Source organism: Rhinolophus sinicus, linkage group LG02 (genome assembly GCF_036562045.2).
Source record: "Rhinolophus sinicus isolate RSC01 linkage group LG02, ASM3656204v1, whole genome shotgun sequence".
In the NCBI taxonomy this organism is placed as follows: domain Eukaryota; kingdom Metazoa; phylum Chordata; class Mammalia; order Chiroptera; family Rhinolophidae; genus Rhinolophus; species Rhinolophus sinicus.
In genome coordinates, this window is record NC_133752.1 from 46,476,470 (window position 1) to 46,500,416 (window position 23,947).

Below are 23,947 nucleotides of genomic sequence, written 5' to 3' on the forward strand. Positions count from 1 at the left end.
ATGGTGTGTCCTCATCCATCTTATTCACTGGATCTGGCACTGTGAGACTTCTGGCTCTTCCCCAAAGTCAAAAAGATTCAAGACATTGAGGCAGCCATGACAGCACAACTGAAAACACTCACAAAAGAGGACTTCCAGAACTGCTTCAGAAAGTGGCAAGAACGATGGAATAAGTGTGTTCGAAGCGAGAAGGAGTATTTTGAAGGGGGATAATGGTGAGATGTCTTTTAGTGTAATAAATTTTTTTATTTAAACATTCACTGTACTGTTTGATCACACCTCATATATCAAGCTGTAGCTTTTAAGTTAGAAGTTTCTAAGATGAGTTGGCTTCATGCTTACTTTACTTATGTTTACAAATCCAATATAAACATAGGCACAACAGCTGATGCCCATTTATAAGGGCATAAGCCTCTTATGAGGAATGTTGGTTTTTCAGTGAACAAAGGGCTTAAGGTTCTTTTCTGAATCTGCTTTGAATGTGAGTTTAAATTTGTATCATTTCTAGGAATTGAGCAATTCTCTGTGTTGTTGTTCTTATTGTTATCATACATTCAGAACCTCAGAAGAATTTAAGTTATCAATAATAAAATCAAATGCCCATTACAAGAGCTATTTAGGAACAATTTTTTTTCAGATAATAAATTCTCTTATAAACATTAAGTATGCAAGAGATAAACAACTTGTAGAAAAAAAAATATTATTCATTCTGTTGTATTATCAGGTAGCAAGTTCCCAGAATAGCTGTTCTAGAGTTAGTATTGAAAGCTGGTAATTTCTCTGAAAGTTAGCATTAAATGCAGTAGCAGTTAGTAGCGTAATATATAAATTATTCCTCCTTTCCAGAATAATGTAAGCAGTTTATAGCAGGTTATTCTGTTCTGTAATATATTTGCTGTAGTTTGCTTTGTTAAATGAAAAAACAAAGATTCAAATTAAACTATGCCTTTTTTGGCGTTTGATGATCCTGACTGCTGGAATAAGTGGCTTCATCCATGTCTGAATCTCCACGGTCAGAGTAATCTGTTGCATCAGAATTGCCTGGTTTTTTCACTTTGCTTTGGTTACTGTCAGTAGAAGTCCTCTTTTTCTCAGCAGCTTTGGATATCACAGATGGGGAGGGGCTGCCATGTTGTGATTCCTGCCAGGTTCGGTCACCTACATGGCTGGCAAAGAAACCATTGACCTGGCTCTGGGACAAGCTGGCACTCTCGGTCCTGGAATCTTGAGAACTCAGGCTCCCTTCCCGCAGGCCCCCAGGCAGCCCAAAAGGGCTTTCTGAGATGTGCCTCGGGGTAGCACGTGGCCAGCGGTGCTCCTCAGAAGAATCTATAGTACCGTCTTGCATGTAGAGAGGCGTCTTCATATAATTTTTCATGCCATTGGCAATGTGCACAGGAGTAGAAGGCACTAAAAGTCAAAAATCCATCAATGAAAATAACAGGTTAGTGACACACATGTCTGTGCTTACACACATGCACAATGTTCCCTGATGACTGCTGGGAGGATCTTACATGGGATAATACATGACCTGGGACCTGGAACCATGACAAGGACGCAACAAATACAGAAGGTGATTTCTGTTTCCTCTGCTCCCTCCTTTGTTCATTCTTGAGGAGGCAACTTCTATTGAAATGCATACCCCCTTCACCTTAACTCCCCATTTCCATTCTCTAAGAACTATTTCAAATGAGTTTCCTCTGTGAAGAATTTCTTGATTCCCTAACTAGATAGAGATAATTTGGGTCTCCAAAAATCCTTGATTTTATTTAATGGTTATTTACATATTTGTTTTATACTGTCCTATTAGATTGCATTTTTTGGACTCCAAGTAATTATCAAGAAATGTAACTCCAGGAAGCATTTGAGATCTTGCTCTCTGGCACATGTCATCACTTTGTCTCAAATAATCTCATAAAAATTCAAAAAAAGGAAAAAAGAAAAAAAGAAAGGTAACTAAATTTTTTATATAGCTCTTATCAAAAGCTACTTAAGGAAGTTTTCTTAAGACACAAACCACAGAAGACACATGCAAAAGAATTAAAAATGCAAATTTAGAAGAAATTCAGTTTTATGTAGCAAGGAAAGTCAAGGAGAACTTAAAAGAGTAATGAGCAACTGGAGAGAAAATATTTGGAACAATAACAAAAAATAATCAAAGAGTAAAAATCTCTAATATACAAAAGAGTTTCTAAAAGTCAATAAGAAAGAGTTTTAAAAGCCTATGGAACCAGGGCATGATATATAGACTGGAAATTCAGAGTAAAATCATCGAAACTAATAAATACAATGGTATGTAAACAAGTGTATTTATTGGAGCAACTTTTGTAATAGAATTATAGCTAACCTGGATGCACAACAAAAGAAAAAATTAAATAGATTTTGATATACATAAACATAAAATATAATGCCACATTAAATGGGTATATATTCATGGATGTCCAGAATATATTGAGTAAGCAAGTTACAGATTGATATTCAGAGTATAATAATTGTGGTTTTAGTGAAAAACAGTGTATGTATACACACATGCATTATTATTTTTAAAAATTTATCTATAAGATACACAAGGCTACATACATACCAAATAGTTACCCTAGGAAACAGGGTAAGGGTACTTTTAGTTTTTACTTCATAGGTTTCTGTATAAATTAGATTCATTTAAATAAACTAGTACACATTCTATAACTTCAAACAAATTAGTGAACAAAAAGCCTTAGACTTCTTTCTAACACTTATCATATAGTGTTTAGTTGTTCAATACTTGTCCTCTCTGGCAGTTGATAATTGAGGCTAGCCCGAGATACACACTGATAATGTTCTAGGTTTTTTGAGCTTTATCTCTTTTCAAGTTACGCTACAGTATAGCTACACACCACCATTAATCTAGCTTTCTAAAAAATAATTTCATAGAACTGTACCTTATCAATAATTTCACAGAACTATACCTTATGCTTTTAACTTTTCTTGCAGCTGGATAGTAAAAGATAAAATAACCACATGAAAGTCTGCTGGGGAGAAAGCTTTATCGATCCCCATACCAGGTAAAGTTCTACTGTTACATGCTCGCTCAGCACCTTGGACTTCTTTCTAACACTTATCATATAGTGTTTAGTTGTTCAATACTTGTCACCCCCACTAAAGTGTAAGTTCCATGAGACTAGGGGTTCAGTGTCTTGTACATTACAGGCCTTCAACTGAACAAATGAATCAATTTTCTATAAAACATCTATTGAAAACAAAATTGAGAATCACTTAGAGCATTATTCAGGGAGAAAATCAGTTTCTTTGAATTCATATGCTACTTTTGCCAAAATAATGGTGAGGAATGGAACCCAATGTTCTGGTTTTTTTTGGTTCTAGTTGCTTGAAACCCAGAAGTATGCCACACCATTTTCAACTGCTATCGCCTTCCTTTCCCTAGACAACAATTAGATCATAAGGCTCTTTTGGGCAGTGGTGGTGTTTTCTCTGTTATGTCTGTTCATAGTAAACAAGTGCTGAAAATATAATTTATATAGGTATATATTATATATACACCCCCCCCAAAAAAATATATATAGTATTTAGTGAAAAAAAGAAGAAACCACAGTCATCGGTATAAAATGCAAGAGATTTTTACAATGTATGATTCACCTGTATAAAATTTAAGAAATTTTTTTCACACCATATGGCATGAAAATTTGGTTTTTGTTTCTATTTTATAATTGTTTAAAGTTATGCCTAAAATTCACTATCTAAACCATCTATGAACTAATTCTTTTACATATTTCCCAGTATCTTTGGGATGAAAGTAATTTACATGTACCAGCACATCAATGTTTTTGAAAAATACTGTTAACAATGACAGCTAAAACTCACATTTAAGTGCTTAATAGATACCAGATAATGTGCCAATCTCTTCACATGCATTATCTTATTTAATTTTCACAATTTACAAGATAAGCACTTTTATATTCACCATTTGATAGGTGAGAAGAATGAGGCTTAGCAAGTTCAAGTGACTCACTCAAGGTACAGAGTATTAAGCGGCAGAGACAGAATCTAACCCCAGGCTCTGGAGCCCTGCCCACTGTCCACTGCAGTGCCCGTGTAGTGTGGGCTTCTTTCACAAACACTGTCCTACCACTTGAACCTCCTAACTACTCTGTGCAAGGCAGACAAGGCAGACTTGAGACCCTTTCCTCTTTATAGAAAGGAAAACTGTGGCTCAAGAGGACTTAAGTCACACAGCTAATAAGTGGCCCAGGAATGGCTCAACCTCAAGTCGTCTGATCTCTTCCAGTGCCTTTTCTCCCACCGCATGCCAATGGCAGATGATCAGATAAAATGATATGGTCTTGTTTTTAAATTTCCGGTAATCTGATTCAGGACAGGACTTCATCAATAAGTATTATGTCACTGTATTAATTAGGCAATGATAAAACATTTTATTTCTGATTTGGCTTAAGAAATGATGGAAAACACCAAGTACTCAGGAGGATTTACTTAAGTGACATCAGTTTTGCACAACAAATCTATTTTAATGCATGTACAGTTGACCCTTGAACCACACAGGTTTGAACTGCATGGGTCCACCTATACACAATTTTTTTTCAATAAATACCTGTACTGTTTTCGATCTGCGGTTGGGAGTCTGTGGATGTAGAGGGCCGACTGTGTGTGCTGATCTAAGCCATATTATACAGGGGATTTCAGCATTCATGAATTTTGGTATTCACGGGGGGCCCTGGAACCAATCCCCTACTGGGAGACAACTGAAGTGTTTGGGGAGTCAAAAGACATACAAGAAATTTCAACTGCGTGGGGGGAAGGGGTCAGCATCCTTAACTCCTGGGTTGTTGAAGGGTCAACTGCATTACTAAAGAAGAAGGAGATAGAAAATCTTTGAAGTAATGAATGAAAGAGTTATACTGATGCATAAAATTAAAACAATCAAAACTATACATTTAAAATTTCCAGAAAGCAAATAGGAGCTGAAATCTAATTTATTGGGCCAAAGTATTAAAGCTCCTGTGAAAAGTGAAACAGAACACACAGCTAAGAGACATTTACAACATTACCTTTGGATATCTTTTCTTTTGGCTGAGAGATAACCAGTGTCACATCTTCAGGTGCATTTTGCAGAATTTCAATTGCAGCATGGTGGCTGACCCCCTCTAGGCTCACGCTATTTACAGATATCAAACGGTCTCCTGTAAAAATAGACAATCCAGTATTTTCAATGACAAAGAGAAATCCATGCTAAACCTTAGAAATGTCATGCTCCCCTCATTATTTTTGTTTTGCCTAAGTTCCACTTTTAACATCTCTGCAAATTCCTGCCTATCAATACATAAGGACTTAGGAAATTACCTAAAATGTAAAGTACCTGGCTTTAAGCATCCATCCAAGTCAGCTGGTCCTCCAGGGGTAACTGAACTAATAAATACACCTAGATCCAGTCTTCCGATCTTCTCTCCACCAATAATTTGAAATCCTGTGAAACAGCACATTTTAAAAAGATCTTCATGATACTGGTACTTTCAATGACTAATGATTAGCCTATTTAACACACACTATTATAGCAAATATGACTAATAGGTAACACACATGAGATGGGACTGTTAAATTTGGTGGAAGTACTGCTTGTAAGTACTTGGTAAAGCACTTCACCTTTGACATTTCCTGGTTGGGCGGGTGGTGTAGGGGTTGTGGGTGGGCAGCCAGTATCCTGATCAGAAGCAGGTTGGTGCCTCAATGCCAATGCTATGCCATAGACTTTAAGAATCTCACAGTGACTTACCTAAGCCACACTTTGCATCTTTTTTCAGGTTCACCAAGGTGATCTCCCTTTCTGGTGAAGTTACTATGCTCCATCGTTTGTGTAGCACATCTATTGAAAATGTATAATTTTAAGATAAAATAAATATAACATGCTGATGCATTAAGACTGTCTGCTTAACATAGCTCATTAATAGATTTCTTGGTCACTATAAAATTACATTTTAAGTAATGTACCATCATTTTGTGTTTGATAGTGATTTATAGTTCACAAAATGACTGTATGTTATCACATTTATTCCTTATAAATGATTCCCTGTGAAATAAGTATATTTCAGTTAGAAATGAGTAAATAAATATTAAGAGGTTTAATAATTTGAGAAGGTTTACTCAGCTAGTACTGGCAAGAGCCAAATCTTTTTTTTTCAATCTTAAATTTAGGTTTTCTGACTCCATGTCTTTCTGTTGCATCACAGTTGACTTCCTGAATTTGACAATGCTCAATGTGTTAAGAGTTTCCTACTAAGGAGTGGTTGACATTTTTATTTATCATGAGTAAAATATTCATGGTAAGTTCTGGAGTTAAACAGCAATAAGAAAAAATGATTTATTTTTTAAAATGTCATTAATAATGACTTGGCTAGCATATTTACATTCTCAGAGGACTTCCATTTATTTCTTATTTTATTTGTGGAACAATCTTATGAGATAGGTAAAGAGATTTTTTAATCATTGTTTCGTAAATGAGAAATCACAGTTCATGACTTATTCAACATTACAGCTAGTAGCACTGTCCAGCAAAATGTTGTAAGTCAGTACTTGGCTATGCTGGTTAAATACTACAATTAATTTTTTTCTTATTTCCACTTGGGTTTTTATTTTTATTTTTATTGGTTAATCATTCCAAGTGTCTCCTAAATTAAACCAATAAATATGTCATTTAATTGTCATTTTAATAACATTACTTCATTTACATAGCAATCTGATCATTTGAAAAACACACACTCTCTTGTTATGACTGAAACACACCGCTTCTTCCCACCCACCCCTCAATGTATATGTTGAAGCCCCAACTCCCAGCACCTCAGAATTTGACCGTATTTGGACATAGGTTTTGAAAGAGACAATTAAGTTACAATAAAGTCTTTAGGGCAGGCCCTCATCCAGTATGACTGTTGTCTTTTGTAAGAGAGATCTGGATACAGACATGTGTGCACAGAGGGAAGACCATGCGACGACAGAGGGAAGACTGCCACCTACAAGCCATGGAGAGGCCTCAGAAGAAATCAGTGTTGCTGACAACTTGATCTCGGACTAACCTCCAGAACTGTGAGACAATACATTTCTGTTGTTTATGCCACCTAACCTGTGGGACCTTGTGGTGGCAGCCCTAGCAAATCAATACACTTCTTAACATCAATTACAATTTGATAGTTCAAACTGGTCTGTGTGTGAGGTGGTGGTAGTGGTGGTGAGTGAGTTCAGCAAATTCAGATACTTTTGTAAACTATATCTTCAAATTCATCTCTACATAGCTCTTAAGCACGTTGAAGCTTTTTGAAAATTAGGGGTTATTTGCCAACAGATGACTCCCCAAGGATTTAAGATTGTATTAATTTGTTGTAAGACAAGTAGTAACTTTGTTGTACATGTATTAATGCTTAAATGATGTATATGTGAAATAAGCTCCTTTATTTTCAGAAAATGAAAACAATCATTTGCTCTCTGGAGTGAATTCATCTTGTCCCTTAAAAATCAAGTATTGCTGCAAGTTTGCTAGTTCCCTGTAGTATGCATGTCCCTAATTTGTTGTCTCTTTTTGACCAAAACTCAGTTATAAACTTAGTTATAATTAACGAGAGTAACAGTAATTCAGTATTCCTAATTATTGAGATGCCCCCAAAATCACTGGACAGTGGCGTGAAGAGCCTTATACATTAGGTATATATGTATAAGTATAAACTCCAGGAATTAGATAATGCCTCGCTTACTTAGTATTATCATCTAAGCATCCAAGATGGTTTTATCCTAAAGTAGATAATTAACTCTAGTTTTCAGCTAGAACCAAATATAAAATACAACCGAATAAAATCCATAAAATAAAATAAAACAAATAAGGGAGTGAGGTCACATAGGTATTAAATATAAACTTTTGTCACCATCGTGAAGACAATATCCATTTGCTTTTTACACTGTTTTTGCCTGATACTCTTAACATTCCCAAGGATTATCTGCTAGAAGTCAAAGGTATTGATTCAAAGAATAAAACTACCATTTTCTTTATTTTCATTTCCAACATACACACTAACAAGATTGGTTATTTATATTACTTATTTGGCTATTAAATGTCTATTAAGATATATCCTCGGTAAACACTATTGGAATGCGCGCGCGCACCCTCCCCCCCCCCCACACACACAATGCAATATTTTTGCGTATTCCCTAACTGGAAGCAACAGATTAAGCTCTCTATATTCAAGGATTCACCAGTGAGATTTGAGCATTCACTTAATTATTCTTTCATCCTTCAAATGTCTACTGAACAATTTTCCTGTCCATGTCCCTCACTAGGCAATTAAGAAAAATAAAACGAGATAACGTGTATGAAAGCTGCTAGCATAGTAAATGTGAGCTGAATCAGACCAGGCTAGATGAGCAAAGATCTAGCTGGAACTTCGGTGAAACAGCTGCATTGTAAAGACAAGTGTCAGACCTATCAGAGAGGAGAAGCATCTTCCTGACAGAAATAAAGAAGACTTCCAGGAAATGGGGTAGGATTTTAATAAGCGGATTATGGAAAATGGTTACACAGCAACAAGTAAGGCATTAAGCAAAAGCTGAGATGGAAGGAAGGCAGAAAGGGTTCTGGGGAAATGTCATAGATTAGTTTAGCTAGAGAACAAGATTTGAGTAAGGTGGAGTGGAATATTCTTTTGGAAGGGGAAGCTTTGCTAGCCCACTCTTTTTAATAGTGATGCCTCCCCAAAGCTCCCTGCCTGTACAAAACGAGTTATTAATGTGAGGACAGAAGGAAGGATGGATGTTGATATGCAACTATATGTTGTTACTAGATAGTACTCTGCATACACCAAGTTTCTATTTATCTTTGTATTCTAGTCACATAGATGTTCAAATATTTATCCACTGATTTTTTAAAAAGGGGGGGTCGAGTATCTGAGGGTATATAATACATGACAACCCAAGTAAACTAAAAAGATATTTACAGAATTCAATGAGGATTGAATAGAATATGAATCTCTGAAAGTGAGGCTGCTAGATATTTCAAGGACCGAGATATTTCTGAGTTATATTTTAATTGTATGGAAACAGCATTAGTATTCAAGGAGTACATGTCTATAAATCCTTAAAAGAATTTTCTTTTCCCATTAATGTACTCATGACCCAGCAAATTCTGCAAACATTTTAAAGTGAAAAAGAACCTCAACTTGAAATTCCTACTTCACTGAGTGACACGTGCTGTAGTATCATGTCAGTAACTATTAGTGTCATTTCCAATCATTTTTACCTGGGCAATATCTTAAGAATAATTGATAGCTGTATAATTTAGAAGTTAAATGTATAGCCTCTCTGCTTTACTGTTGCGCCAACGCTGCCTTTCCCGTCTCTCGTAAGGTACGTGTGGCTATAGATAGCTCCCAACTAGAATAACAGTAGATTCTAGTGATAGATGTATCTGTGAGTAAACTAACTGAACTTCCCACTGAGAGCATATTTCTGGTAAAGCCAAGCCACATAATCAATCTAAGGATGAACAATTTTTTTTTGACAAGAAAAACTAATTTCTTGGTTAGAGATATAGACACTTGTTAAGTATAGGGCAGCTCGATGCCACTGATTCTAAGATGGACTGGTCTAGAAGTAAAGGAGGCACTGGATAAATCCATCACTCACTCTAGGGAAAAAAACCCATTTCAAACCCTGGGGATGGTGGGTCAGTATAAAACCGAAGAGAAATATTTTTCATTGTTATACTACCTAATATATCAACTGCTGTGGTGGTAGGAAAAGGGGATCATAACGGAAACCTTGGTGTTTTCTGTGCCAGCACTAATTGACTGAGTGAATTGGGTCCACATAACATCTCAGGGACTCATTTAACTCATCCATAGAATGAAAAGGCTTGGTTTGTATACACTTTTAAGTTCCTTTCAGTCCTCAATTTAGTTGACTCTTTTGCTTCTGGTTAATTCTCATATCTGAATCCTATGGGCTTTTTAATTATAATTTTCAACTTTGTACATATTGTAATTAAACCTTATGTGGAAAAAAACTAGCATTTAAAATTATATTGGTCATTGACATCTGAATAAACAAAAGTATGTTATAAAATCTCACTTCTGTTTGCGCAACATTTTATTACTTGGAATTAAGACTGCTCATAAAGACAATAATCAGTTTTAATATTGGGAAGAAAAGCTTATTTTACTGTCTGTACCAAGTTACTTTCAACCAGAATAACTTATTACATGACCTTTTGTTTGCTTTTTGCATTTTGTTTTTGTTAAGAGTATTTGACCCAATTTTTGTGGTTTGGAGAGGAAGGAAGGTGACAAATCTAGCTAAAAGTTACTTTTCAATTGTATAGTAATTCTGAATTATAGTAAAACAAGAAATATTGAAAAACAACTTTACATAATTCTTATACAAGTTCTACTTTTTTTTTTTTGGTTTTACTTTCTTAGGTAGAAATTAGAAATATGTCTTTTGAAAGGTTAAGCAACCTTTTTTGAAATCACAGTAAAAAAACAGGAATCCTTTCCATATCTCTGTTTCGTGAGATTAGAAGATTAATGCCTTTTCCCCCTTAACTTCTCTTTCAAGTTTCACATTCTTTAAGGGTCTCTGAAAGTCATAAAAGGTTAAGATTGAATTGTATTCATTGGTTCTTGTATTAAATGACAAATACTTCAATACTAACTGATGGTCATTTCTAATTTTTTAATAATCTTGACCAGCAAGAAAGACATTGAAATTAAAACAAGAAGTCCCATATTTGACTCAGGGGCAAGTACTAAATTTTTTGATCCTTAGTTACCTTATTTGGAAAAATATGTTTGACCTGCTCTACTGTGTGAAAACTGATTTCTCAACACAGCAGTAATTCGGGGCTACTTGGACAGATTCAAAAATAATTTTGAAGAAAACATAGACTTGTCTGCAAGCCAGGTGGGGTACACGTCCACAAGAAGGTGGATCACTCCTTCCTCTATAGGGGGGAGGTGGGAAGATGACATTTCTAAAGGTTTAAACAGAGAAACTACCCTGCACACGCTGCTCATGTGGTGTCTAATGTAAATTCATATTCTTTTCCATCAGAGACTAGGTTAAAACACACTTCAAGTTCTCATCCTTGAATAGATTATTATGCAGCGTCTTTCAAAAGTTTAGCTGGGAGAAATAGTATCTATGATTAATTAGGCATTATGATGCTAGGAGACGGCCTAAAGAATGGAATAGAGTGTGGGCTCTGGAAACAGACTTCCTACATTCAAATCATAGCTCAGGCACTTGCCAGCTCCATGACCTTCTGCACAACTCAACCTCTGCATCCTTTGGTTTCTCATTTGTGAAAAGGAAATAACATTAGCTTGGGATTCATAGGATTGCTGTGGAGGCTAAGTGAGAGATAAATACAAAGTGTTTAGAACAGTGTTTGGCACATAGTAAGCACTCAATAACTGTTAGTCAATAATTATTACCATTATGGATACGTTACTGAGTTATTTTAAGCACAGTGATATTCTAAATTCATCCATGTAAGATATTTAATCATCATAAAGCTATATACCAGGGTCTTAATAAGTTAGGCCCAAGTATAAGTTCATTAACTTTTTGTTTGATGATATGCCCTGAGATTTTTCAGAATTGATGCCTTTTATTTAAAAATGAGATGAAAAAAAATTCTACATTTACTGTGAGTATTTAAGACACTTTATGTATTTTTACTTTGATACAATTTCACCTCCAAGAAAAATTTTCCTCTCACGAAGAACTAGTATGTGTATATCTAGTAGAGAATGAGAATTATACAAAGTAGCTCCCTGGTGTTTGACAGTGTGACCTGCAAAAACAGATGTATATGGTTCAGCCTATTCTTATGTCTTCACTTTTGCTTTGGCTCTCGGGTAAATGAGAACTAAACTTAAAGTTTCATCAAGTTTAACTATATTAACACATTTGATTAGCATTCCTTCTCATTAGACTTCTGATGTTTGAGGGTAAGACTTAAAACTTTTTTGGAAGAAAGTACTGTATGCATAGTGATAAAACATTCTTCTACCCATGAAAGGTGTTAGAAAGATCAAATAAGATAATGTGCATGCAAGTATTTTGTAATCAGAATTCTAAAAATTTTGAAACTACTGTCAAGTTACTCTACAAAGTGTATTCCTACAACTTTGTTTCTTCCTAGACTTTTTTAAAACTATAAACCTCAACATTTTCAGTCTTCAAATTCTTCCCATAATATTTAAGATAAGACTCAAAGCTAGTCCCGATTAGTCTTGAGCTCCACCCTTGCACGTACATGCCTCCATACTGAGATTCTTGCAGTTCCCTGAACCTGTTATCTTCCCACGGCTCCATACCTCTGATCACATTACGTCCTTGGTCTGGAATGCTTATCCACACCATTCTGCCCACAAAATCCTTTTTATTTCAAGATTCAGCTCAAGCATCCCTTTAAAATAACTCATCAGTTAAAACTCTTTTTAATCAAAATTCTCTCTCACCTGAACTACTGGCTTAGCTTCCCAATTAGTGTCCTTACCTTCGTCATTTCTCTAGTTCATCAACACTAGCCTAAATTACAGGTCCCATCACATCACTGTGATGCTGCAAAATACAATTCTCCTTTGCCTCCAGTGTAAGGCCTGAAATCCTTGGCATGGAATTGAAGCCTCTTCATTACTAGGTCTAAGACTGTCTCATAAGGTACAAGAGAAAAGATATGATGGAAATGAGGGGAAAAATATTTTATAAACCTACCATTTTCTTTTAAGGGTACTTGGGATGAAGAATTTCCAGAACTATGCAAAGTCATTCCTGTGGTATAAATTAAATTAATTAGACAGTTTATAAAATAGTTAGATACTAGATATTGAATTTTTTTCTGATAAATTCATAAAAAGCAATAAAACATTAAGGCAGCAACATTTTCTCTTATTTATACTCAGAAAAATATGTCTTCCCACATGGGCTTACTTACTATTGCTAATGTTCAAGTTAAGCATATTAACTTGTTTTGCAGAAAAAATTTAAACACAAATGTATTGTTTCTGACAATGACGTTTTGATATGCCAAATATGAAATGATGAACTGAAATGAATTTTGAAAACATTTGTTCAAATGTTAAATGAAAATACAATATTCAATAAGAATGAATAATTTTAATCAAAACACAAATGCAGAAAATAAATTTTCAAGGGTGAGTTGTAGTTCACCTGTGTTTTTCTACGGAATATTTGCTACTCTACATCTGATATGTGATGGATTTTTATGTAGACCAAAGCCTTCCTAATGAAAATAGCTTAGACTATATAAGAAATCCCATTATAGTGAACATATTTTGAAAAGTGTTTTCTGAAAGATTGAATCAGTATCTTCTTGGGCTATTTTTAACATACAAGGTGACCTGTAGAATGAAATCTTGCCTTTTATCTGTTTAATTTTTTTTAAATCAATTCAATTTAAATTGATGACAGTATAATCTCTGAAAGTTGTGGAAGCCTACAATAAAGTAACATTGCTTTCTATAAATATTTATCAACTATAGTGTAGAGTTCTCTTTTGACTTCATTTACTCCACATATCCTCAATCCAATTACAGGATGAGAAAATACTACTTTCTAACTTTGTATAATTAGAATTCAATGATCAAACTGTGGTCAAAGGGAAAGTTAATTAGTATTATTTGGTTAAACAAGAGCAGAAGAGGGTTATCCTCCTTTCCTTTTTTGTCTCCCTAGCTGTTTCCTATTTTGAGTTATTGTTCAGACCTCTGTGCTTAAATATCTACTCTTCTGAAAGTTGCATACAGCAGTAGGATACCCGAACTATTTATCGTATAAGGTAGTGTGTGTTTACAAACACACACAACTTCTATACTTAAATAATTAAGAGGCCCTGCAAGCTGGGAAAAATGTGAAAAACTTAACTAAGAATTTCTACCTATCAGCTATAGCACATTCATAAAATTATCCATTTTTAGCGATAATTCAATTCACGTTAAGCTGCAAGTACCCTAAATAAACCTTTCTGCAAAAAACAAAGCATTAGTGGAGTCTACTCTCACAGGCTTGTAAGGAAAATCCAAAGGAAGGATATCCAAAGCCACGGTACCAGCCTGTGCAGGTTCTCTTGTTGAGACTATTAAAGCTTTTAACTGCCATTAAGAGAAAGCTAAGCAACAGTCTGTGCCATGAAACAATCACATGTTGTCAATTTTTTATTGGACTTGGTGCATTTTAAGCAGCCTAAAATTTTATATTCACAGTTTTTGCAATTAGGACACAGAGCCAAAAATAATTTCTTGGTAAATTACATTATCTCGTTCACTTCACTATGAGCACGAGGTACGGGAGAAAGAAGGTAAGCTTGTTTATGCTGACCTATAACATATGCTTGACCGGGGTCTTCAAAAGATGAGGAGTCTGATTCATGTTTCCTCCTTTCAGGACTTCTATTTAAACTTGCAACAGACTTTGCACTAAAGAGGGAAAAGGAAGGTAGGAGGGGCAGGTGTCAATGTAAAAAAAAAAAAAAAAAGATGAAAATAATAAAACGTCAAGGCAAAAACAAATGTATGAAATGCAGAATTTACAAATATGTAGTTTGGGTTAGTTCGTTATGTTCTTACTTATTAAGTTTTGTGAATCCTGCCAAAGATTCTGTATCAGATCTTGCCATCTGGTGAAATGGTTTTCCTACCAACTCCGCAATGGTTTGTGGTGGTGTGTCCACGTTAGCAATGACATTTTTCCGATGAGGGTAGAGAGAGGCCTGACTGAGATCGTGATATGATTTACTCATCCCTCTAGGCTTTTCCTCCCAGGAAGCTTTGTCACTCTTCTCTTTTGCACTGTTTTGCAGTGGCTGGTAAAGCGACAGCTCTGAGCAGGACAGCCTCTTCAGAATCTCAGCTTGAACTGACAGAGGTCGAACGGCAAGTTTGTTCAGGGTGCTGCTGGCCAGACTGCCAGTGCTGATGGCTCGTCCCAGATTAAATCCTCTAACGGACTCTGCTTGGAGATTCAGGCTCCTAAACGAAGCTCTCTCTACAAGGAAATAGGATTGCTTTACACGATGGAAACACCGCAGTACCTTTATGAGAAGAGTTATTTCAATAAATAAAATACAGCATGCAGTTTTTTATTGTTCTGACTGCCAGTGTAAGTAGGTAGCTTTCAGAGTGTGGCAATTAAGGACTTTACAAAAAGGTTGGAAGATCTTGGTTTTCATACCATCTCTCCATCCTTGTAGCTTTCTCACATCCAGGGCCTGGTCAGCATTTCCTACTTCATCTAATGATTCCCTTGGCGTCAATAATGTTTGGGGGCTTCATGCTTGCTGACCCCAAGTTCCCAATTACGAGTTTCAGTTAGAAATGATAATGATATTTGAAAGAGAAATGTTCAACCCCAGTAGTGTATCTGCTAAAATACCAGCAAACCAAGGATGGGGAGAGTGAGAGATGAAACCTCGATAGGCCGACATGGTGAGATCATGCCTAACAAAGAAGCTGTGCAGAGTTCTGCTCAGAGGAAAAGTTTCTGATTAACACGTTGCGTACGGATCACAAGAATCTTCACCAGGGATTTAAACCCCGCCGTACGCAACATGTTAATAACATTTTTAAAAGCTGATGGTAGATTGTGGTGATGGTTGCAAAACTCTGTGAATATACTAAAAACCACTGAATTGTACACTTTAAGTGGTTGCATTATATGGTATGTGAATTATATCTCAATAATACCATAACCAAAAAATAGAAAAAAAAGACCTTTTAGGAAAATTATTTATTTTGTTATTTCATTACTGTGTCTATCCCACCATCCCACCTTGGTTACTTCTCATGATTTAACTGAGGCACAGGAGCCATGGGAGAATCAAATATTACTTGTCTTCTTTCTCTTGGTTTCTGGTAATTAACATGATCAAGGAGTTGGGGTTCTCTTCATGCTTAAATCGTTTTTCCTCCTAACCATACATCCCAGGTTTTCTTTTAGAGGCTAAGTTTAAAGACACTTTATAACAAGTGCTTGACTATTCTATTTTGGAGAACCAATGTCATGGCAGTATTTGAACATTTGAGGCGATTAACAAAAAAGCATTGCATCACACAATTTTAGCATAAAAATCTTTTCATGTAAATAAAGGACCAGGAGCACAGAATTTCAAACAATTTAGTTGTTCATGCATTAGTAATCCACATCACAAGCCACCCATTTGCCGCCGCTCCACGGAGAGTATCAACCTTTCCTGTGTTACACTAAGGAACACAGTTTGACCACTATATAAAACAGCTGCGAAAACAGTCTTTTGAAAAGAAAATGTCAATTGTTGCTGACTCAGGTTTTTAGATTCTGTTTCATTATCTTCTAATTCCTAAGATTAATAAACAATATTTCATCTCAGGCATAAACAGATAGGAAAACATTGAAGGATTTTAATATTCATGCATCAAGATGAAGTTTAAATAAACATGTCTCACTGTCACCAGGAATATTCAATGTTCTTTCTCTGAGGCAGAAGTGGACACAAGTTAAAACACGATTAGGAAAAAAACAAAAAAGACTATGGTTTAAAAATTCCCTGAATGATCTTTAGCCTAAAATACAGTTTTTATTAGAGCAGATAACATTATTTCTATTTTTACTTTGATAACAGATTTTACTAAAAGATGCAAAACTGAGTCTTACACAGATTCAGTTACGAGGAAATACCTTCACACCCACTAGATTCTTCACCCTTAAGGAAAAGGTAGACCAAACTTGGGCAGGAATAGGGCAGCTAGTTCAGTTTAGGATGTAGCTGCTGTTTAATTAAACATCAAGGATTATGCTATTCAAATCCATTCAAAACTTACTACTGGGTAGGACTTAAAATATTGCCTATATTCATGGGATGGGATCATAAACCTGGAAAGGACTCCAACATAGCCAGGATGTGGAAAAACATTAGAATGAGCTTACACCCTAACACTAATGTTTCAAATGTGAACTCAAAGCCTCGCTAGTTCCACATCGCCTGCACTCCACACTCCCTAATCTCCATTTGTGTAAAAGTCCCTTGTACTATTTTGTAGTTCCTTGTATCATCAAGTTAATGGTACGCTCTTTTGAGGAGAGGGACTTCATTTTTGTTATCCCACAGCACCCAGCATGGTGTCTTACAAGTAGTTAGTGCGCAATAAATGATTATTAATCTTAATTTAATTCCATGAAAATCAGTTTTCAGGGAACTCATCAAATAGAAAGTACTGGATTAGGGCTTAAGAGATTAAGGTTCTAACTCTCCTTGTTTGACCTCTAACTCTATGGTTAGGTGAAACACTCTCTTCTCTGAACCTGTTTACTCATCAGAAAAAATTTGGACTTACTGGCTTCTAAGGTTCTTTCTAGCACCAACACTCTATGACTCTAAAGAAGTAACATACATTTGTTAGCCCATTAAGTTCCTATCGATAACAACAGTTATCTTCCCTTGTCTAATACAGATAGTTAAGTAGGCAGTCAGTTACTTCTAAGCCGATTCTAAGCAGAAAATAATTCCTTTGAAAATTTAACGAAATCTGGGGAAAAAGTGTAAATACCATCTGAAAGTGCTTTCACATATGAGTTCAGGATACACAGCTAATGGGTTCCTAGGGGCAAACCTGTGACACACTAGAGACCATTCCCACTTTGTGGATGAAGAAAATGAGACTCCAAAAAGGCAGTTATTTTCCCAAGGTCATTCCACTACTATTGCCACTGCTACTGCGACTACTACTGGTGATAGCAGAGTTAAAACCATATTGATGATGGTGATGATAGTATTTATTCAATACTTATGTTATGCCAGGCACTTTTAAAGTACTCTACAGTATGAATTCATTTCACGTTCACAACAATCTTATGATGTACGTATTATCATTATGATCATCATTGTACAGATGGGGAACTAAAGCAGAGTTAAGTTTAAGTAGCCTGCCCAAAGTTTCAGAGCTTGTAAGTGAGAGAGCCATGTTTGAACACTGGCAGTCTGGATCGTATCTTGTGCCACACTAGTGACTCTTTTCACTACAGCACACTATGCCATCTCTATAATGATGTAACCTTTAGTTTTTCAATTCTCGTTTGTACTGAACAGAATATTAAGCCAAATAAGAATACTGATAGCTTTAATAAGGTTGCTATTTCACTGTACTTTGAAAATATATAAGATCACACACATTTTTTAGCAGAGCAAAGCAGAGAAAGAAAAGAATAATGAGATTACTTTATAGCAATAGTTACCGTATCTTAGCATGCATTAACATCATTACTAAGAAAAGCCTATTAAAATGCAGATTCCAGGGACCAGATGCCCAAACACTGGGATTCACCAAGTTTCAGGTAGGTTTCTGGAACCTTCATTTTTAATAAGCATACAGCCCCTACCGTCATGATTTTGAAAGGCTGACAAACATCTATTCATAGGTTGCCATCACCCCATTCTGATCCTACGGGGAATATATTTTCTGTAAGATTGCAGCACGTGAAAAAGTTCAGATAAAGAATTCATAGAGCTCTGTTGCACAAGGTCGTCAGTGATATGCCATTAAATTTGTTAAACAAATTCTTCAGAGTGTTTCACTGAAGTCTATAAGAATTTATTAGGCAGAACTAGATTTTGTGTAACTTTAATCTCTACATAAATATTTCAGAGTAACTTCTAAATATTTCAGTTCTGATTGAGACATTTTTTTCATAGCTGAATTAGTTTCTTCTGCTTGTTCCTTTTCAAACGGAACTGAAACCACTCACCTGACCATTTACATGATACTGTGGTTATTTATCTCAGTCTCCGAATAACTAACAGGTGGGAAATCTGTCACTCCTAAAACTATTAGGGTATGTAACTTCACCATGCTGGATGCGTAATCCCCTTGCTCCCTGCCTGTTTCCTATGTTCTTTCCCTCATCTGGAAAGCCTTTCCATTTATGTTCAAGCTACTTAATTATTTTTGTCCTTCAAATTCCAATTCAAGTGCCACCACTCCAGTACTCCAGCCTCTGATCTCCCTTTCCTCTTGTAGTGTAGACCATTGAACCTGTATGATATAATCTGTTATTAAAATCTTGACGCTCCATTGTGTATTACTGTTTCATGTACGTTGGTCTTACCTTCCCAAATAGTATGTAAGTGTACTACGGGTAGAAAAATCTGATCCAAACTTTTATAATAGTCACATCAACTAGCCTAACGATAAGAACAAAACAGACATTTCAACAGGTATTCCCTGACTGATCTGCGGTGCTGTTTTCAAAATGAACATGAAGTTGAAATGTTGGCTTCATACACTTAACTTGGGCATTTAACGTCTTTATACCTTGTAATTTTCATCCTAAAGAGGCAAATTAAAATTTCTTTTCAAATTTGTGGCGAAAATCATGCACATACCCTGGAGTCATCTATCAGTTTGCTTCTCCTTACCAATGTCTTGTGCGTCTTGGTTGCTCTGTCTTGCTCTCATCTGCAGCTGGAACTTATGCTGGGAAGAGCAGAGGTGCAGCAGGTACTGGCACACCTTACTGTTGTCCGTCTGGAAGGCATGCTTTATTCCATCTGATGTATTTTGCAATGTGATTTTCTTTTTCTAGAATATTTAGCAGGGGTATGAATAATTAGGATGTTTTCCTATGACTTTTATTACATGACCAAATTCTATAAACAACAATGAATAAGTAGATATTATTTTTATTTCATATTATTAGGCCTGACTATTCCTTGACCTACATTTAATATCAACATAGAACAGCCCTGTATTATTACAAATTCAGGAAATGAAATTAATATCATTTGCCACTTTTCAGAAATTACTGCCTGCATTTGACTGTACACCAGCCACAAGGGAAACAGTTTCCTTTAATGAGATTATTGATATTTTGAGTTACTGCAATGTTTACAAATACCAAATCTATTTGAAAAGAAATTACAAGAAATATATGGTCTACTCCCTTGGGTAAAGAAAAGAAGTTAAACAAAAATTAATTTATTAATATATAATAATAAGAGCTGAGACTCAGTCAAGAAGAATTTTGGTGGCATGAAGGCTGGGATGGAAGTTGTGGGAAAAGAAAATGTGGGAATGGAGAAGCAATGGGTAATGTAATGGCTGGGCTGAAAGATGAACACATCAGTATTTAGACACTGTAATACTTGCCAAATTCAGGGAAAGGAGGAGAACCACAAATCAGTCTCATCTCCCTGATGTTTCTTGAAAAACAAATGTCTCTAATGTAAGAGGGCATCCCAAAATGTCATGACCCATGTGGTGGGGCTGGCAGGTGATCTCTATTCCTTAAAAGACCAGCATTCAACATGCTGGGGATCTAAGACGAACATCGCTGGAGAATTGCTTAAGTCCAGTTAGATTTTACTCTAGTGCTTGGCTTCTTCTACTGTGCAAATTATTCTCTCTACTTCATGTCCCTTGTCTTAACTTCAAATGCAGAAATAGCACAGAAAAGTCAAATTTGATAGGCTCACAAAAGGCACAATAACAGTATTACTCAAACTTCATTCAAACAGGTGCCACCTTCATAATTTCTGGTTTGTTTATTTATAAATATTTTAAATTGACTTTGCTTACTTACAAAAATTCACTTAAAGAAACCTTGTATCACAACTGTAAATATAAAACCCGTACAATTTGCCATGAATAGAATCCAGCTATAAAAATACATAATCAATGTAATAAAAACAAAATTCAGTTGTGAGAAATGAGAAGGGCGAAGGGCGACGTTTCCATCTTCCCAGAGGCTAGTGGAAGAAAAAACGGAGGGTTAAAAAGGAGAGCTCTGTGTGAAAGAAAGCACTTCGGATAAACAAGTTAAACACAGGAAGAGTTTGCACTGGAATGTGGTCTATTGTCCATTACTGGAGATCTTTCAAAATGAGTTAATCACAGCTAGTTCTATATATGGCAGGGCTGGTGTGATAGCTTAGCAGGTGACAGAGAGCTGAATGCTGGATGATTATCTGATTTGTTGACTTTCAAGACTGGTCTAAATTCGAACTGTATTTAATTAATCTTGGTTTCCTCCAGATACTTGCTCTGCTAGCATTTCCACTGGGGAAGGTAAATTAAATCCAGGTAAGTTCCTGGTCTTGACACTCTTGAGAAGATGAGGAAGGTCTGGCTTTCCTTAGAGAACATACTATTACCTGGTAATCTTAGTGGTGCCTCTGGGTTTCATAGGACACCATCCAATTAACCAATAAGTCTAGAACTGATTTCAAAAGACTCTATATTGAAAATGATCCACTCAGTTGGGACCTTGATATTGATATCCTTATGAACACTGTTCTAGTGAGACCATATTTCAGCCCAAATATATAAACTAAAGATGTCTGTAGTCTCTGAATACCAGGAGAACAATACCAGGAGTCTCTGAGACCAGTTGATCTCTGGGTCTGTCAATTGCATTTCAATGCTCAGATACTCCAATTATGTCTAGAATCAAAATATATCTTTATAGCTCACGATCTTTTATACACATGATTTTCTAAAAATCACTTGTCTAAACTTTACGTCCATAAAGAGTATACACTAAAACTTGAAACTGCAGAAAGTTCTGGGACTAGCTCATAAAATGCAGTTGATCTCTGGACCACTGAAATTCGAAACAGTCACTGTGAGGGACTTATTACTGAACAAGACAAAGTTCACTGGGGTTCAGATAATTATCTACCTTAAATACATTAGAGACTTTTCTCCATGTGAGAAGTGAATACCTAGAATAAGTTCTGAATTAACAGAGAAGTCAAGTTGGTTGTAATTTAACTGAAGTTAATTGAGCATATAACCAGCTAGGAATGTACAATATTCTTTTAAAATCACCTCCTGAGAACACCAAAAGCAAATACAACCTCAATAATACTTCCTACAGCTAAGAAAGAAGACTGAAATAGTCTTAAGACATATTAGCCCTACTGAATGATAAGGCCTACAGTTCACTTAAGAAAAGTCAATTAGTATGTTACATTTGAAATTGATCACACCTGTTTTAAAAATATAATCAAAAGGGGTTAAAGTGGACATACCGAAAAAGAAATCTTCTTGGTTTCCCTCCAGGGAAAGCGAAGGACCAGTGTGCGAACTCCATTGTGGACCTCAAACACAAGGACACCTTTAGAACAGACTCCAAGTAATATTCCAGTTTGTGACTTTTTCTCAGGGTGCACCCGGTGAAAATGAACTCCATATTCTGTCAGTCTTTGGCACACCTAGTGGATTAATACCATACACCTTGGTAAAAGGTGATATAAACATACAGAAGTTCCACCCATGTAGTTTAATATAGAAAGGATAGTATTTTCAACAAATGTTGCTGGAGCAACTGGAAAGTCACGTGTCAGGAAAATGAATCTCAACCCTTACTTCACCCAATATAAGGATGAACCTCAAAAGTATTATTCTAAGTGAAAAGAGCAAGACATAGAAGATTACATAATATATGATCTTATATGAAATTCTAGAAAAGAAAAAAAAACACAAAAACTGGTGATAGAACACAGATCAGTAGTTGCCAGGGGCTAGGGGTAGTGGGAGGGGATTTACTACAAAAGGACAGGAGGGAAATTTTTAGCATTAGAAATACCGTGTTACCCCGAAAATAAGACCTAGCCAGATAATCAGCTGTAATGCATCTTTTGGAGCAAAAATTAATATAAGATCGGGTATTATATTACATTATATTATATCATATCATATCACATTATATTAGACTCAGTATTATATTATGTTATCATATCATATCATGTCATATCACATCATATCATATATCATATCATATCATATCATATCATACCCGGTCTTATATTACAGTAAAATAAGACTGGGTCTTATATTAATTTTTGCTCCAAAAGACGCATTAGAGCTGATGGTCCGGCTAGGTCTTATTTTCAGGAAAACACAGCACTTATGGGGGAAAACTGAAGCTCAGAGGGTAAGTACATTGTACAAGTTCACTCAAGTGGTTGAAACAAGAATTCAAATGCAAGACTGTCTGACTGCAAATCCCCTTGAAAATACTTTCCACTCTGTTAATCTGCCTTCTTTAATAAAGATATAAAAACATATCTTTTTAATATATATTTTAATATATTATATATTAAAATATATATTAATAGATATATATTAAACTATATATATATTAATAGATATACATATTAAGATATATATTGATATATCTTTGTTAATAAAAATGTAACTTGATATTTACTTCTCACAAGTATAAACATGTAATAACTGAGGAAAAATGTAAGTATGTAATTTAACGTCTTTAAATGTATACTCATCTTAACCAAAACAAACCACCTTGCCTTTCTTACCATGAATCCTAGGTTAAGGGTGGTGTAAGTCTGTGAATGAAACCCCTTCATAGATTTTGGTAGGCCTGAGAAACCTGGCTCCCTTCAATGTGAAGCAGCAAATGGAAGGCATACTGTTACGTCCTAGGGAGCTGGAACAGGATATTGTTCTGAAAGTTTCTCTTTCCAATAGAATATTATCTTATATTTGTTATTTGCATTGGAATTTTACACAGTGCCATCTTTCCTGTTCATAAATGCACTATTTATTTGAGGTCTCATAGGAAGCTGGTGGCAGGAAGGGGAACCAAATTTTTCTGACCCCCTTCCCCTATGTGAATTACTTGGGATTAGTAGAAAGACCAGTTTTAGAGGATGTAATTGAATTTTAAGGCTTTTGAGAAAAAAAAAAGAAGCAAAACAATTCAAGGATCAGTATGAACTTGCCTCTCATATCCAGATAGTCACAAAATTCAATGGTTTCATTTTTGTAATCTATCTTGATTTCAAGAGTATGGAACAGGATAAAAATATGGAAGCCATAGGCCAGAGAGATATGAGTTCAAATCATACTTTTGCACCATATAACAGTCCTTGACTGTG

General features: G+C 35.6%; 1 protein-coding gene across 8 annotated transcripts in view; it reads right to left on the bottom strand.

The window, feature by feature from the left end:
* PTPN13 (protein tyrosine phosphatase non-receptor type 13) overlaps nucleotides 1-23,947 on the bottom strand; it is a 173,121-nt gene that overhangs the window by 42,857 nt on the left and 106,317 nt on the right. For 6 of the 8 annotated variants that reach the window (XM_074323879.1, XM_019731272.2, XM_019731270.2 and 3 more), the window contains 9 exons: nucleotides 22,076-22,258; nucleotides 19,463-19,625; nucleotides 14,643-15,060; nucleotides 14,395-14,492; nucleotides 12,772-12,828; nucleotides 5,786-5,875; nucleotides 5,372-5,479; nucleotides 5,064-5,195; nucleotides 947-1,410 (listed from right to left, as the gene is read on the bottom strand). In XM_074323879.1, the coding sequence (XP_074179980.1) occupies nucleotides 947-1,410; nucleotides 5,064-5,195; nucleotides 5,372-5,479; nucleotides 5,786-5,875; nucleotides 12,772-12,828; nucleotides 14,395-14,492; nucleotides 14,643-15,060; nucleotides 19,463-19,625; nucleotides 22,076-22,258 (1,713 nt within the window). The remainder of the gene's footprint in view (nucleotides 1-946; nucleotides 1,411-5,063; nucleotides 5,196-5,371; nucleotides 5,480-5,785; nucleotides 5,876-12,771; nucleotides 12,829-14,394; nucleotides 14,493-14,642; nucleotides 15,061-19,462; nucleotides 19,626-22,075; nucleotides 22,259-23,947) is intronic. The other 2 variants (XM_019731276.2, XM_019731275.2) reach the window with 1 other exon arrangement.